This window comes from Dasypus novemcinctus, chromosome 9 (assembly GCF_030445035.2).
Source record: "Dasypus novemcinctus isolate mDasNov1 chromosome 9, mDasNov1.1.hap2, whole genome shotgun sequence".
In the NCBI taxonomy this organism is placed as follows: Eukaryota; Metazoa; Chordata; class Mammalia; order Cingulata; family Dasypodidae; genus Dasypus; species Dasypus novemcinctus.
Window position 1 is genome coordinate 125,756,566 of NC_080681.1, and position 18,584 is coordinate 125,775,149.

At 37.6% G+C, this 18,584-nt stretch overlaps 1 protein-coding gene across 1 annotated transcript in view; it reads right to left on the bottom strand.

The window, feature by feature from the left end:
• PER3 (period circadian regulator 3) overlaps nucleotides 1-18,584 on the bottom strand; it is a 94,795-nt gene that overhangs the window by 62,808 nt on the left and 13,403 nt on the right. The window contains exons 8-10 of the mRNA XM_058304736.2: nucleotides 8,521-8,599; nucleotides 6,737-6,843; nucleotides 6,342-6,498 (exon numbers count right to left, since the gene is read on the bottom strand). Of these exons, the coding sequence (XP_058160719.1) occupies nucleotides 6,342-6,498; nucleotides 6,737-6,843; nucleotides 8,521-8,599 (343 nt within the window). The remainder of the gene's footprint in view (nucleotides 1-6,341; nucleotides 6,499-6,736; nucleotides 6,844-8,520; nucleotides 8,600-18,584) is intronic.

Sequence of the window (18,584 nt, forward strand, 5' to 3'; positions counted from 1 at the left end):
GGTTTTTAATGACTGCCTCAATCTTTTTACTTGTGATTGGCATGTTGAGGTCTTCTATTTCTTCTAGGATCAGTGTAACTTATTCATGTGTTTCTAGGAATTTGTGACTTTGACTACATTGTCTAGTTTGGTGGTGACAAACTATGATCTTATTTCTGTGGGGTCAGTGATAATGGCCCCTGCTCATTTATTATTTTATTTGCATCTTCTCTTTGTTAGTCTAAGGATTTATCGATTTTGTTGATTTTCTCAAAGAATCAGCTTTTGGTTTTGTTGAATCTCTATTGTTCTCAATTTCATTTATTTCTGCTCTAATCCTTTTTTCTTTCTTTCCTTCTGCTTGATTGAAGACTAGTTTGCTGTTCGTTTTCTAGTTTCTCCAGGTGTTCAATTAGGTCTTTGATTTTTACCTTTCTTTTTAAAAATTTATTTATTTATTCCACCCCCCCCCCACTTTGTGGCTTGCTTGCTGTCTGCTCGTTCATTTGCTGCACATTCTTCTGTGTCTGCTTGTCTCCCTTTTTTGATGCATCATCTTGCTGTGCCAGCTCTCCATGGGCACAGGCCAGCCTGCCTTCACAAGGAGACCCTGGGACATGAACCCAGGGCCTTCCGTATGGTAGACAGGAGCCTAATGATTGAGCCACAGGTGCTTCCTCTTTCATCTTTTTTAATGTAAGCATTGAAGGCTCTAAATTTCCCTTTCAGCACTGCCTTTGCTGCATCCCATAGGTTTTGGTATGTTGTGTTCTTGTTTTCATTCATTTCGAGATATTTACTGATCTCTTGCAATTTCTTCTTTGTTTTATAAGCCACATGGTCTATGCTGGAGAAACATCCATGAGTACTTGAGAAAAATGTATTTCCTGACAATTTGGGGTGCAATATTCTGAATCTGTTAGGTTTAATTCATTTAACCTGTTATTCAAGCTGTTTCCCTATTTATCCTTTGCTCATATATTCTATCCAATGATGAGAATGGTATATTGAAGTCTCCAACTGTTATTGTCAAGGTGTCTAATTCTCCCTTTAGTTTTGTCAGTGTTTGCCGCATGTATTTTGGGGCACTGTGGTTAGGTACATAAATATTTATTCTTTCTTGGTGAATTGCTCCTTTTATTAATATATAATGACCTTTTCCATCTAACAATTTTGCATATAACATCTATTTTGTCCAATATCTGTGTAGCTACTCCAGCTCATTTTTGGTTGCTATTTGCATGGAATATCTTTTTCCAACCTTTCACGTTCAGCCTGTTTATGTCCTTGTGTCTAAGGTGAGTCTCTTATAGACAGCATATAAATGGCTCATTTTAAAAAATCCATTCTGCCTGTGTCTTTTGACTGGGGAGTTCAATCCATTAATAGTAAATGTTATTACTGTCAAGGCATTACTTCACCCATTTTATCCTTTGGCTTTCCGTTGTCATATCTTATTGTCTTTTAGTTACCCTTATACTAATAATCGTCATTTCTACATTCTTCTCCAAGCCTCTCCCTCCAATCTTTTCCTTGCAGGCAACAGCACTCTCTTAGTATCTCTTGCAAATCCAGTCTCAAGTTTTGTTTGTCTGGGAAGACTTTAAACTCACCTTCAGTTTTGAAGGACACTCTTGCTAAATACAGAATTCACACTGGCAGCTTTCCTTGTTCAGTATTTAAAACCTCCATGGTTTCTGATCAGAAATCGGCACTTAGTCTTATTGAGCATCCCTTGTATGTGATGACTTGCTCTTTTCTTGTGCTCTCAGAACTTTGATATTCTGAATAGTGTCTCACAGTAAGTCTGTTTGGACTTATTCTGTTTGGAGTACACACTGTCCTTCTTGGATATCAATTTTTATGTCTTTCATAAGGGTTGGGAAATTTTTGGTCATCATTTCCTCAAATATTCTTTCTGCCCTTTTTTCCATTCTCTTCTCCTGGGAGACCTGTAACGTGTAGGTTTGTTTCATCCTGCCATTCACTTCCCTAAGACCCTATTTCCTTCCCCATTCTTTTCCTTTTCTGTTCTTTTGTTCAGATCCTCTTCTAATTCACTTGTTCCTCAGCTGATTCAAATCTGCTGTTACATGCTTCTAAATGTATTTTTTTAAGATTTTTATTCCACCCTCCCTCCCCCCGCTTGCTGTCTGCTGTGCCCATTCACTGCGCATTCTTCTGTGTCTGCCTGTCTCCCTTTGTTGTGTCATCTTGCTGCATCAGCTCTCTGTGGGCATGGGCCAGCTTGCCTTCACAAGGAGGTCCTGGGAAGCGAACCCAGGGCCTCCCATATGGCAGACAGCAGCCCAATTGGTTGAGCCACATCCGCTTCCCCCTCTAATGTATTTTCAATTTCATCCATTTTATCTTCCATTCTCGTAAGCTGTTTCTTTCCTTTGCAAGCTTTCAAATTCTTTATGCCCACCCAGTGTCTTCTTAGTATCCTTTATCTCTTTAGCCATATCTTCTTTTTTTTTTTTTTTTTTAAAGATTTATTTTTTATTTATTTAATTCCCCTCCCCTCCCCCGGTTGTCTGTTTTCTGTGTCTTTTTGCTGCGTCTTGTTGTCTTGTTTCTTTGTCCGCTTCTGTTGTCGTCAGCGGCACGGGAAGTGTGGGCGGCGCCATTCCTCGGCAGGCTGCTCCCTCCTTCGCGCTGGGCGGCTCTCCTTACGGGTGCACTCCTTGCGCGTGGGGCTCCCCTATGCGCGGGACACCCCTGTGTGGCACGGCACTCCTTGCGTGCATCAGCACTGCGCATGGGCCAGCTCCACACGGGTCAAGGAGGCCCGGGGCTTGAACCGCGGACCTCCCATGTGGTAGACGGACGCCCTAACCACTGGGCCAAAGTCCGTTTCCCCATATCTTCTTTCAACTCCTTGATTTGATTTAGATTTGTGTGAACATCGTTGTTTTAAATCCTGTGTCTCATCAGGATTTTTAATTTGCTCCTTTGGCTGGGCCATACCCTCCTGTTTCTTAGCATGGCTTACAACTTTCTGCTGATGTCTGGGCATCTCATGATGGTGAGTTTACTCTGATGGTCTACTTTTCTCTTTGCCTAGTAGTTTTGTTCCATGGCTCTTCTTTGATTTTTGACTCAACCTCTTCTAAAACTTCAAAATTGCCCTCTTTTATCAAAACAGGCCATGGAGCAGCTAATGGGGCACAGACCAATCCAAGGGGGCCTGGGTTCAGGAAGCAAAGATTCCAGTCTTCCTTCACTTTCCAGGCCTGCTAGCGGACAGTGCTCTTTAGGGAACCTTTTCACAGAGGTGACTCTTTCAACCTGTACTAGCTGGTGTTTCTGAGCCAGTTAGAGCCACAATTCAGAGTGGGCCTAGTCTGTTAAAAACTTGAAGAGAAACCACACTCAGCCCTCAGCCACACCCTCCCTCTTCCCAGGAAGGAATATGTCTGGTTCTCTTCTCAGTTGACCGCCGTCAGCCACAGGACTTGCCGAGGCTGTTTGCCTCAAGGGTGGGGGATAGGTGCCACCCCCAGCTGTGGGAGTAACTCATGTTTTTTTTTTTTTAAAGAGGTACTGGGGATTGAACCTAGGATCTTGTACATGGGAAGCAGGCACTCAACCACTGACCCACATCCACTCCCTCAATGAGAGTAATTTTTGTTTTTAGGACGTACCAAGGATCAAACCTGGGACCTTGTACGTGGAAAGAAGGACTTCAACCACTTGAGTGACATCTGCCCCCCTCATGATTTTTGTTCCAGCCTCTTTGTCTCTCTCCCCACTCCGTCCTGGACAATATGTACAGCACTCTCCTGGTCTATAGATCCCCAGTGCAGAGTTCTTTAAGACAGCTTCTGCCCCATTTCCACTATTTTTGTAATAGAATGGAGCCCTGGAGACCTACCCAGTGCCATCCTCCAGGAACCAGGGACAGGCCTTTTTTATTTTTGTTCACTTCTGTAGTTTCAGTACCTGAAATAGCAGCTGGCACAACAGGCACCCACTAAATATTTATTTGAAGATCGAATATATAAATGTATGCCCAATCTGAGGATAAAAGGATATCAATTAATAATTTAAATATACCCTGTGCACTATTAGCTTGAACAACTTTCAGAGATGTTTGCACTTGTTTTTTTAGCGAAATTCTGAAACGAAAATAAAATGGTTGCTTTAAGATTTAGATATTCCTAGTTGTGAGATTTTTTTACAAAACTAAATTGTATTTTAAATCAGTAATTATATAATCTGAACTGGCTAATTTGTAGGTGCTAGGGACAGAGCTTTCATCACAGAATGGCAAATGTGCCACGATACTTTCTATGTAAAGAGTACTAGAGCAGAAGAAAGGAAGCAAGTTTGGTTCCCAACTTCATTTTACAACTTCTTCCCTAGGTAGTCCCTGGGCAAGTTACTTTATTTCTCTGAGTACGAACTTTATCTGTAAAATGAAAGATAAGAGTACCCAACCTTCTGCCTCTGGAGCTTGAGAAGGACCCAAATATACATGGCTATAGCTCTTGCAATGCACTCTAATATCCCCCTTCCCATTTCATTGTCATATTTTTCCAAAGTTTCAGTTATATGTATCAGAGCCATTTTTATACTATCTTGTCCATTATCTTGTAGAATCCAGGGGGGTAAGGAGAATGTCTGTTTTGGTTACTGCCGGATTCCCAGTCTAGCACAATGTCTGATATAAAATAGGTGAACCATAAGTACTTATTGAAGGAATAAATGTGTTAAAATCATGTTATAAATGTAACGGCAATTATTATCCTATGAGAGAGATTGAGACCTACTAGACTCTAAGCTTTTCCTCACATAATCTTGGATCTTGAGATATGAATGTTGGTGTATGCTAAAAAAGTACTGAAAACATTCTGTGTACTTATTATATGTTGGGTAATTTTATAAATATCTAATCAAAGCAATGAAAGGACAACTTGAGAAATCCAGGATGCCTCTCTAGCACTGACTGGGACGGGGTACAGACACCCAACAGCAGACACCAGAGGGACATCTCACGCGAGGAATCTTCCTTGCTCTGGGGTTTCCTACATTCACACTAAGCTGCCATCTGATCTTATTTCCATTTCACAATAGGTTTTCCCAATGGGAAAAAAAAAGTCCTTTCTGACCAACATAAATAGCCCTGGCTTGGCAGTCCTATTTCTTAACTATTCAATTAGTTTTCTAGCAGATCCATCTTAAGGTGAAATGGAGCCCCTTTCTTCCACGAAGGTTCTAGACCTGCTCTGCTGAGAGGCCAAACCCTGGAGTGCAAAGCAGTAAGGGCGACCCTGAGACACGGTCTCACCATGGATATGCAGTACTTCCATCACAGTTTTAGGATATGTGATCAAGCCAGCACTATTAGCAGAGCTACTTCTGAGTTTTACATCTGTGGATACAAAGCTGTATAATGAAATATACAAGACATCATTTCTCAATGAAATGATACTGAGAGTAATTTCCACACTTAAAACAAAAACAAACAAACAAACAAAAAACCCAAAGGGCAAACCTGTGGCCAGGGCCAGAAACCTACAGGTCAATTAAAAATGAACCAAAAATGCAAGGAGTTGAATGGACTAAGAGTATTTTAGGCTACAAGAGTGTGGGCCTTTACATACTTCTGTTATTTGGATAGGTTACAGCAATCAAACAGGCTTGAGGCAGCCATACTAGCAGGTAAAGAAATCTTAAGGCAGCTAATTTTAACAATAAATTTTAATAAAATAGACACAAGTAAGTGGAGCTTGATAGCAGAAGGCTGATATGAAAGTTTTATTCGCTCACTAAAGAGAATTTTAAAACACCAAAAGGCAAAAAAATAAACACTTCATCTACAGACCCATGACCCTCATATGCAAAATTTATTTTTGATTTCTTCCAATCTTTTTTCCTATTTCATAATTTTTTTTAAACAATTATATTTGTACAGTATAAATAATTTTGTTTGGTGCTTTTTACATCTAATGTATCATTTTCCCATGTTACATAATATCTGTAAAAATCTTTATAGACCAAAATCTCAGGCAAATATTCAGAGTTTATTCAGTGAAAGTTAAGATGGACATTTAAGATATTTTAAATCTGTCAGTATCATAAATAATGTTGTAAAGTATGTCCTCTTTTAAATAAAGCTTTTCTGTATTTAGGATTACTTCTTTAGAGCATTCCCATAAGAGAATCAATAGGTCAAAGGGGTAGAAATCTTTTAAGTCTCTTGAGTCAAACTGCCAAACCTTCTTCTAAAAGCACTGAAAAAAAAATCTGTGTTTAATCTAATTCACACATCAAATGATTGAAGGTAGAGTCAAAGGACTAAGAATATTATTTAATAAAAAAGATATTTTAGAACATTTAAATACTTATTGACTTACATTCGTACTTTATGTCGACCGATAATGAAAGAAACTTTCCGACTCCATGGGTTCACAAAGCTGGACCAACTGGAATCCAATATGATGTAATCTCCATTCTGAGTACAAAATCTAATGGGTGAATGTTCAAAGGGAGGCTGGCCTGCATACTGAAAGACTAAATAAAATAAGACAAAAATAGAAAAATCAGATATTACAAAAATATCTTTTTAAAGGGATTCACTGGTAAATTTTTTACTACGTCAAAATAGAAAAAAATTGTTTTCAGAGTGTCAATACATTGCTTACCTGGTTAAAGGCTAAGCTCTAATGATTAGTATGAAAAATGAAATGAAAAATAAGAACAGATCAATGACAAAAAATTTCCTGCATATAAAGAAGCAGGTCTTTATTACCTTTTTGGTGTATGGCAACCATCAGAGAACGATCTTCTGGGTGCAAGTACATTAGGAGAGATGTTCCCACCAGATCCTGAGGGAGGTAACCCAGCAGAGGCACGGCTCTGGGGTACAGACACACCACGTGTTAGCACAAGTGAGAAAGTCAAGAGACAGATCCCTCTTTCTAGTGATACTGTGCTATGCTCTCATCTAGTGATTTTTGAAATGCATACTTTAATCCTTTTTTTTTTTTTAAATTTAACTCTAACTCGGAAAAAAACTTTATCCAAATAAAGGTCCATTCCAGCCTTATAAAAGCAAAAGATTACAAACAACTTAAGTGGCCATACTAGGGAAATGGTGACATAATCCGTGAAAAGTTGTTCATCTGAACTGCTGGATCAAAATCATTTAGGCAACTTGTTAAAAAAACAGATTCACAGGCTTACTGCAAATTTACTAACTTACAACTCTGGAGGTAGGACCGGGAATCTGTGTTTTTAACAAGTTCCTCAGAGGACTCCAAAGCTCAGCCACATTTGGGAGCCAATGACTCATGCAGTGGCACATTCTGCTGTCACTTGAAGTCTACAGAGATCACATGATAAAACGAAATGCTCAATGTTAAATGAACTGAGCAAGCTACAAATTCATAAGGTATGATTAAAATTATGTGAAAACAAAACAGTGTCCTGTAACTGTAATGTCAAACAGAGAACTAGGAGGGAAAGGCCTTATCAGGACAAAAGCTCCCAGGAGATTTGTAGTGACAAAACCCTAAGGATGACTCAAAAAATTCGGACTCCATTAAAATCATCCATGCATAAAAATCTTTAAATATTTCCTAATGCAATAAATTTAAAGTATTTTCAGAATTATCTTTAAGTTTTCTTGCTTTATACAAATTATATGAATTATCTAACCAATTACTGTTCGTTAAAAGTATTATTAAATAAACCCATTTTCAGATGTTAAGGTTTTTTATATGAATACATCACAACTGTTTCACATTTTTCCTGTACATTTATATGTTGCATGGTACATTGTTTCCTGGATTTTCAGATTTCATAAATAAGTAAAATTTAAAGATAAATATGGGGGGAAATGGTGTGGGGATATCAATGTTTATTTTCCAAATGAAGATATTTTAAAAACAACAATTAGTCAAGTTACTATCCACTATCACTATCCTTTAAGAAACACTATTTTAACACCAAAAAAGTAGGAAGGATATAAGTTCAAAATAAAAAACTATCCTTTATATTAAATAAATTAAATTTCACACACAAAAATCTGTCCTTATATTTCTCTGTTTTTTCCTTCCTCCCCACTTTCTCTATCCTCCTACTTCAGACTAATAAAAATTTCACCAAAAACTGGTTTGAGAATGACTCATTTAGTTTCTGGAAGTAACACTGGAATAGGTGCTGAGCGACTCTCTTTAGAATGAAACTGTTTGAATGAAATGGCATACTACATACATTCTTGGCAAGTCAGCCTATAGGCTCACTGCCCTCTTCTGTAAAGCAGAATGATCATTTCTGACCTATCTATATGAGCAGGCTGTTGTGAAATCAATTATGGGAACTTGTAAATCACTCTTTGAAGGATAACTTGCACAACATTATTTATATAAAAAATTTAGATGACACAAATAAATTTAAAAGTAACTCATAAAACCAAATAGGCAAATGGATAGATGTCAGTTATATAATGTAGAGAGGTAAGCATTCTTTATATTTTCTTTATATTTTTATTTATTGTCAGAAACAAATTTCAGGAATTAAAGAAGTATTTACCTTTCATCTACTTCAAGAAAAATACACCCTGTGGTGTGTGTTGTGGTAAATATTCTTTTATCCACTGGAATTCGAGGAGCTATGAAAAACAGACAGACCCATTTAAAGGCAAATAACTAATTAATTTTTCCCTTAACATATTAAAAAAGGGAATAAAATCTCTGTATTAAGTGGTAGAAATTTCACAGAGGGGTCTGACTGACCTTACATTATATACTACATTTTGATTCAGTCAAAATGTGACATCTACTATATGGGTTAAAAAGGGAAATTTCAGGTTGTATATATGTCACTGGAATAAAAATTTAAAAAAAACAAACAGGACTGTACAACACAATGAATCATAACGTAAACTATGAACTGTATAGTTGACAGTACAATTATAACAATATTCTTTCATCAATTGTAACAAATGTACCACATGAATGCAAGGTATTAATAACAGGGGGACTATATGGGAAAGCTATTTTCTGCATATTTCTGTAAACATTCAATTTCTTTACTTTAAAAAATTATGTTAAAAACTAATTTCAATAGCCATACATATTTTAACAGAGAAAAAAGCTGTGTTCAATTTTCAATAAGGGATAAAACATCAAGACGGAAGATCAATAAGGAAACAGAAGACTTGAACAATACTATAAACCTATATAAAACACTTCACCCAATAGCAGAATACACATTCTTCTAAGTGCATAAGGATCATTTTCCAGGATAGACCATACATTAGGTCACAAGACAAGTTTCAATAAATTTAAAAGTTTGACATAATACAAAGTATCTTCTCTGATCACAATGGAATGAAGCTAGAAATCAGTACGAGAATTAACTGGAAAATTTTTTTAAAATGTGGAAATTAACACATTAAAAAAAAACAATGGGTAAAAGGAAAAATTACAAGTGAAATTAAAAAATATCTTAAGGCAAATGAAAACAAAAACACAACATACCAAAACTTATGGGACACAGCAAAGGTAGTGCTCTGAGGGATAGTTATAGCTCTAAATGCTTACATTTAAAAAGAAGAAAGATCTCAAATTGGAGACCTAACCTTACAAATGGAGAGTCTAGGAAAAGAAGAGCAAACTAAACCAGAAGTGAAGAGGTAAGGAAATAAGAAAGAATTGACGATAAATGAATTAGAGAATTAAAAAAGCAATAGAGTCAACCAAACCAAAATATGGCTCTTTGAAAAGATCAGTAAAACGTACAAACCTTTAGCTAGACTGACAAAAAAAAAAAAAAAAAGAGGATACAAATAACTAAAATAAAAAATGAAAGGGGAGACATAATAACTGACCCCTCAGAAAGAAAAACAGATTATAAAAGGACACTATGAACTGTACACCAACAAATTAGATAACTGTAGCAGTTTGATATAATTGATAAATTCCAAAAAGAAATATTGGATTATGTTTGTAAACTGGTCTTTTCCTTTGGGAATGCTTAAATTATGATTAGGGCTTCACTGGGCCACATCAGTAGGATGTTGAGTAACCGCAGAGAAGACATGGCAAAGGAAAGAGTTGGGAGTTCTGAGCTGAAGCCCCGGAAGTGAACACACAGGAAAAGAACACAGAGGAATAGAGATAGCTCCTCAGACACGGCAGAAGCCCCAGGGAGAGAGACAGAGCCATTCGCCTGATAGTCTACCGCTGGCCTTGGGGCAAGAGCACAGTAGCTGAGCCTGGAGAGAAACGGAGCCCTAGGAAGAGAGGAATCCTGGAAGCCCGAACTCTTGGCAGACGTTGGCAGCCATCTTACCCAAACACGTGGCAAAAGACTTTGGTGAGGGAAGTAACTTACACTTTACGGCTTGGTAACTGTAAGCTTCTATCCCACATTAACACCCTTTATAAAAGCCAACAGATTTCCGGTATTTTGCATCAGTGCCCCTTTGGTTGACTAATACAATAACCTACATGAAATCACAAATTCAGAGAAACACACAAACTACCTAAACTGACCAAGAATAAATAGGAGGAGCAGATGTAGCTCAGTGGTCGAGCGCCTGCTTCCCATGTACGAGGTCCCGGGTTCAATCTTGGTATCTCCCAAAAAACAAAAAATCAAAACCAAAAAACAAAACAAACAAAAAACACACAAATAGAAGACTTCAACAGAAACAAATAAAGAGACTGAATCAGAAATCAAAAACCTCCCAACAAAGTCCAAGAAGCTTCACCAAACATTCAAAGGTTGAAGAATTAACATCAATCCTTCTCAAATTCTTCCTAATTCATTCTATGAAGTCAGCATCACCCCAGTATCAAAGCCAGAAAAAGATATCACAAGAAAATTTCAAATCAACATCCCTTATGAAGATGAATGTGAAAATTCTCAATAAAATACTAGCAAACCAAATTCAACTGCAAATTATAAGTATTATAAACCAATGATCAAATGGAATGCAAAGGTGTTTTAACATAAGAAAAACAATGTAATACACATTAATAGAATGAAAGGGAAAAACCACTTGATTATTCCAATTGACATAGAAAGGGCATCTGACAAAATTCAGCACCTCTGTTTGATAAATACTCAGAAAACTAGAAATAAGAACTTCCTAAACATGATAAAAAGCATGTAAGAAAAACCTACAACTAAATATTTAATGGTGAAAAACTAAACGATTTCCCCCTATGATCAGGAACAAGACAAGGATACTTGCTCTAACCACTGTTATTCAACATTTTACTGGAAGTTCTCTCTAGAGCAATAAGGCAAGAAAAAGAAAGAAAAGGCATCCAAATAGGAAAGTAAGAAGTAAAACTATCCCAACAAGGTGGGAGAAATTTTTAGAAACCATATATCTGACAAGTGTTTAAAAACAGAATATACAAAGAACTCCTAGAACTCAACAACAAAAAGATAAAAATCCCAATTAAAAAATGTAAAAGCAAGATGGCGGCAGAGTAAGGAGTACCTAGAATTAGCCTCCTGCTACAGGGCAGCTAGTACTCACTCAGAGCTGTCTGAAGTACCTGTTTGGGGGCTCCAGGAGACCAGAAGAGCATCCTGCAACATCCTTCAAAGAATGGGAGGAGGAGACTGCCCAACTGCAGAGATTTGTAAGTAAAGCACTCTGCTCCATGGAGGCCAGTGACCATTTGTCACTGGAATAGCCTCGGGATCTATTCTGCGACTGGAATTGGAAGCTCCACTTCCCAAAAACTGGGGAGGAAGAGGCGGCTGGGCACCAACTTCAACTACTGATTAGTACATTCAGCAGGCTAAAGTATAATTCTAAGAGCAGCTAAAGTTTGAACCTGTCCAAGTCAGAAAGAGGACTGTACCTGCCTTCTTAACTCTGCAGCCAGCATGAGGGAAAGCAGGAAGGCCTGAAAATCCCAATGCTGGTAGGTAGCAGCTTCTTTGCATCTAGATCAGACTGCAGCTCTAGTATAAGGTCCCACCTCCAGCATGGAGGAAGTTAGGGGGACCTGCACCAGCCTCTTCAGGAAACTACAGGCCATGCTGCAGAGGTTGATGATCATCTTACTTTGGTAGCACAAGCTGCCCTAGAAGCTATTTTGTGGCTGGAATTAGAAGCTCCATTTCCCAAAAACAGGAGAAAGAGACGGTTGGCCACCGATTTCAACTACTAATTGGTAAATTCAGCTGACTAAAGTATAACCCTAAGAATGGCTAGAGTTTGAGCCTGTTCAAGTCAGAAAGAGGCCTGAGGCCGCCATTTTGACTCTACCCCCAGCATGAGGGGAAACCAGGCTGACTGAAAATTACAGTGATGGTAGGGACTGGTTTCTTTCACCCAGAGTGACCTATAGCCCTAGCCTAGACATCAGTCCCACCTCTGACAGGGAGGAAGCTGGCAGGCCCTGCACCAGCCTATCCAGGTAACTCTAGGTACATCTGGCTGGCACAGACTGAATAGTTGGAGATCTATTGGGGCAACTGTGGTCATCTTGGACCTGCACTGCAAAGACTGCTGCCCACACCTGCAGCTCCATCCCTGCTCCCAAGCAAGGGAGAAGTGGGTGTGAAGCTTCATCAGTCTTTCTGGGCAACTACAGCCTAGACGTGCACAACTTGGATTATTCCACACAGCTGTGGCTTTGTCCCTACCCCTGGCAAAGGAGAAGTTGGAAGAAGATTCACTGGTCCCTGGGGTAATGAGGGCAGCTTGAACCTCCAGAGCTTATAACACCAACTATATCCTTGACTCCTACTATACAACCAACAAGGAAGAAAGGGCAGAAAGCCCTAAACTAAAGAGAAAATCTATACCCAGAATAAATACTCTAGTAAGCCAGATGCCAAGACAACAACAAATTAAATCCACACCAAGAAACAGGAAGATATGGCCTAGTTAGAGGAGGAAGATAAGCCTCCAGATGACATAAAGGAGTTGAAACAACTAATCATAGGTGTTCAAACAAATTTCCTTAATAAATTTAATGAGATGGCTAAAGAGATTAAGGATATTAAGAAGACATTAGATGATCACAAAAAAGATTTGAAAGCACACACAGAAAAATAGCAGATCTTATGACTAAAAGGCTCAATAAATGAAGTTAAAAAAAAAAACATTGGAATCATATAATAGATTTAAGGAGGAGGAAGAAAGGATTGGTGAGCTTGAAGAAATGGCCTCTGAAAGTAAACATGTGAAAGAACAAATGAAGAAAAGAACGGAAAAAACATGAACAAGGTCTCAGGGAACTAAATGACAGCAAGAGACGTGCAAAAATATGTGTCATGGGTGTCCCAGAAGAAGAGGAGGGAAAAGGGGCAGAAGGAATATTTGAAGAAATAATGGTAGAAAATTTCCCAACCCTACTGAAGGACATAGATATCCATGTGCAAGAAGCAAAACATACTCCCATCCAAAAAAATCTAAATAGACCAACTCTGAGACACATACTAATCAGAATGTCAAATGCCAAAAACGAAGATAAAATTCTGAGAGCAGCAAGAGAAAAGCAATGCATAACATATAAGGGATACCCAATAAGATTAAGTGCTGACTTCTTACCAGAAACCATGAAAGCAAGAAGAGAGTGGTGTGATAAAAACTACCAGCCAACAATCTTTTATCTGGCAAGATTTGTCTTTCAAAAATGAGGGTAAGTTTAGAATATTCACAGATAAAAAGAAACTGAGTTTGTAATCAAGAAACCAGATTCTCAGGAAATACTAAAGGGTGTGCTACAGCCTTAAAAGAAAAGACAGGAGAGAGAGGCCTGGAGGAGAGTCTAGAAATGAAGATTATATCAATAAAAGTAACAAAATCTCAAAAGTGTGGTGAAAATAAAATATGGCAGATAAAACCCAAATATTCAGGAATAAATTTAACCAATGATGTAAAGTAATTGTATTAAGAAAACAAAAACTCAATGCTAAAAGAAATTTTAAAAGGTCTAAATAATTGGAAGAACATTCCATTCTTAAGGATTGGATGACTAAATATTGTTAAGATGTCCATTCTACTTAAATTGATATACAGATTCAATGCAATCCTGACAAAAATTCCACCAGCATTTTAAAAATAAATGGAAAACATGATTATCAAATTTATTCAGAAGGGTAAGGGGTCTTGAATAGCCAGAAACATCTTAAAAAGGAAAAGCAAAGTTGGAGGACTCTTGTTTCTGGACTTTAAATCATACTACCTAGCTACAGTGGTAAAAACAGCATGGTACTGGCATAAAGACAGACATACAGACCAATATCAAATTGATGGTTCAGAAACAGAATCCTCACAAGTATGGTCAAGTAATTTTTGACCAGTCTGTCAAACCCACGCAGCTCGGTCAGAAGAGTCCATTCAACAAATGGTGATGAGAGAACTGGATAGCCATGGCCAGAGGAGGGAAGGAGGAACCCAAGCTCACACCTTATCCAAAGATTATTTCAAAATGTATCAAGGACCTAAATATAAAAGCAAGAACAATAGAGCTTCTGGAAGAAAATGTAGGAAAATATCTTCAAGACCTGGCTGCAGGTGATGGATTCTTAAAGGAGGTTAAGAGGAGGACTACTGATGTTTAATGTATGGAGCGGTTTTAATTAACTTTACTATAAAAGTGTGGAAATGTACAGAGTTGATGGTTACACATTATAGTGAGTAACAGCCTGTTTATAAATGGGGGTGTGGTTGAAAATGGTAGTCCAAGGATGTAAATACCAATTGACAGAATACTAGAGAATAATCTAGGGACTGAATAGCACAGTAAACCCAGAGGTGGATAAGAATTGTGATTGATGGTACAGATGCAAGTGTCCTTTGTGAGCTAGGGCAAATGTACATCACTGTTGCAGGGTAGTGGGAATGTGGAGAAGCATGGGAAAAATACAACTGGAGTGACCTATGGACTGTGGTTAGCAGTAGTAATGTAATATTCTTGCACCTATGCCAAAGATGTACTGTTGATAATGGGGGAGTATGGGAAATGTGTGTGCCTAATGTACGCTATGGACCTGGCAATACTTAGATGATATTATCTCATAATCTGTAACAAATGTTCCACCACAGTGTGGTGTGTTAGTAGAGGGGTATTGTTTGGAAATTATTCACATGTGCATGACTGTTTTATAAGCTTTTAACTTCTGTCATAAAAATATATTTAAGAAATAATAATAGGGTGGGTTGGGGGGAAAATACCCCAAATATAAGATAAGGACTAAATTAGTAGTAAGATTTTCACAATATTCTTTCATAATTTGTAACAAATGACTCATGACAATGCAAGGTGTTCGTGGAGGGTTGATGTATGGGACCCCTATATGATGTTATGCATATTTGCTTGGTTCACAACCTTTACTATGCACTTATTGTTTATGTATGTTCATATATAAATGATATAAAAATAATAATAATAGGGTGGATTGGGGGAAAATACTTTGGTTAGTAGTAATATTTTGAGGATGCTCTTTAATCATTAGTTAAAAATATTTAACAATGCAAGGTATTGGTGGTAGAGTGAGGTATGAAAGCCCTGTATGATGTTACATACGTTTGTTTTTTAAGTTTTTAACTATATACTTATTGTTTATGTATGTTCATGTATGAGTGATATACTTCAATTGATTTTTTTAAAAATTAAAGGACAGAAAAATCCCCATCAACTGGATTATTTGCATTAAGTAAATTTATATCACCTAAAATAACACAACATGTAGAGGGTAATTTCAGTGCTTAGTTCTAAAGTAATCTGGAGGTAGTTAAGAGACTCATAAATATCTTATTAAAATTAATTATCGCACTCAGCGACATAATGCAATAGGAAAAATCCAAAATTGTTTTAGCACTTATCATGGCAAATGATGCCTCTCAGTCTCCAAGAAGTGAAACCAACGTAAGTACACTATCCATTAAATATAGTTGGTTAAACTTCAATGTCTTTGTAAGTAGCCATCTCTTATATAATAAAATAAGATTGGCATATTTGAATGAATAAATGTATTTTTTCTGCAAACCTCTGTTAAAATTGGGAATTGGATTAAATAAACTGTGTGACTCCTTTGAAAAAAAAAAAGGACAACAAAGACCTTTAATTAGAGACACCCTCCAAATGGACACCCGGGACAACACTGAGTGATCCTACTGGAAGAGAACAACATGAGCTTCCGGGGACGACAGGGACAGACTTCTGGGTGGCACTAAGAACATACTCTGTCTATGTAGATGGCAGCTACAGAAGTAATGGAAGAGATGGTGCACAAACAGGATTTGGAGTTTACTGGGGACCTGGCAATCCTCTAAATGTAAGTGAGAGGGTTTCTGGACAGCAGACAAACCAAAGTGCTGAAGTGAGGGCAGCCCATAAAGGAAGTGAATAAGCAAAGAGCGAAACCTAGACAAACACATCATTGGAAAAGTGAGCAAGTTTGTCATCAAAGGCATAACAGAATGGATGCCTAACTGGAAAGAAAATGGATGGAAAATGGCCTCTGGAAGAGATGTCAGCAGAAGAGATTTTGAGAGGACTGACCAAGCTACTCAAGAATGGATATTCAATGGAAGTATGTTCCTGGTCATTGTAGCATCAAAGGCAATGAAGATACTGATATACTGGACACGGGAGAATCTGGAAAATAAGACAATTTTCATCTAAAGATCTAAGGAGTCATCTGTCATCTAGGAACTGTATCTGTTGGTGCCATTTCTTACCATCCTCCCAAGAGCATCTCACCCTTGTTTCTATCTTTTTTAAAAATTTTACTTTATCAAGTACACTATAATAAAGCAGACTTCTTGCATCAAAAAAAAAAAAAAAAAAAAAAAGCACAACACAATGAACCCTAATGTAAACTATGAACTAGTTAATGGTACAATTATAACAGCATTTTTATCAATTATAACAAATGTACTACACTAAAGCAAGGTGTTAATAATATGGGGAGTGTATGGGAATTCAGGAACTCTACATTTTCTGCAACTTCTCTAATAATAATAAAGATAAAAGGCAAAGGACATGGGAAGTGGATGTGGCTCAAGTGATAAGACTTCCGCCTACCATATGGGAGGACCTGGGTTCAATCCCTAGGTCTCTTGGTGAAAAAGAAGAGAAAGTATGCTTGTGTGGTGAGCTGAGTGCCCACATGAGTGCCGTGCAGTGAGCCAGTGCCCATGCAAGTGAGTCACACCACAAGATGATGATGCAACAGGAGAGAGATGAAGGGGAGAGTCAAGGTAAAGCACAGCAGAGACCAGGAACTGAAGTGGCACAACTGACAGGGAATCTCTCTCCACATCAGAAGCCCCCAGAATCGAATTCCAGTTAAACCTAGAGGAGAAAGATGGGAAGACAAAAAGAGGAACAGATACAGAAGATCACACAGCAAATGGACACAGACAGCAAAAACAGCAGGGTGGGGGAGGTAGAGGTAGAAGGGAAGAAAAATTTTTAAAAAAAGGAAAATAAGTGCTGGCAAGGATGTGGAGAAATAGGAATCTTAGTAAATGGTGGAAATATAAAATGGTACAGCTGCTGTAGAAATGTTTGGTGGTTTCTCAAAAAATTAAACACGTAACTATTATATTACCTGACAACTACATTTCTAGGTATACACTCAAAACAAGTGAAAGGAGCTAGAAGAAATACTTGTAAACCAATGTTAAACAGAGCATTTTTCATAATAGTCAAATGGTGGAAGCAAAGCATGTGTCCACCAAGAGATGAGTGAACAAAATGTGGTATATACATATGACAAGATAAAAAACTATAAAAAGAATTAAGTTTTAATATATATGACTACGTGGATGGCACTTGAAGACATCACGCTGAGTGAAAGAAGTCAGATAGTGTATGAGCCCACTTACGTGAATTAGCTAGAGAAAGATAGTAGATTACAGGTTATGGGTAAGGTGGGGTGGAGAAAGGGGAGCTAATGCATAAAGGGTGCAAGGGTGTCTGTGATGGCAGAGTTCTGGTAAGGGTGGTGGCAGCACAATGCTGGGAATGTGCTTAATGCCACTGAATTACATTCTTGGGAGTGGTTAGTATGGGAAAGTTCATGTTATATATGTGCTGATTAAAAAAGCAAGAGAGAGAAGGGACTAGAGAAACAATAACAACTAAACCTAATATAAGATCCTGGACTAGATCTAATAATGGAGGAGAAAAGGCCCAAAAGTACATTATTGGGACATATATAAAAAAAAAAAAAGACACTGTAAGCTTTTTATCAATGTTAAATTTCTTGAACCTGATAACTTTTCTTAAGGTGGTTAAATAAGAGAATATTCTTGTTCTTAGAAAAAGTACATGGAAGCCTTAAGTGTTCAAGGAGAATTATGCATACGACACACTCAAATCTTTAAAAAATGGACAATAGAGGGATGGATCGACAGATGGATAGATAGAATGAGGTGGCAAATGTGGCAAAATATTAAAAGTTGGTGTATCTGGGTATCTGGGTGGAGGTATACTGGAGTTCTCTGTATGAGTTTTATATTATTTCTGCAACTGTCTTATATGTTTGGAATTATTTCAAAATTAAAAAGTTTATTTTAAAAAGTTACACACTGAATAGCTAGTCTTCTCATCACACAAATAATAAAACAGTCAAGGCTGAAGCAACTTAAAGTTGACAGTCAT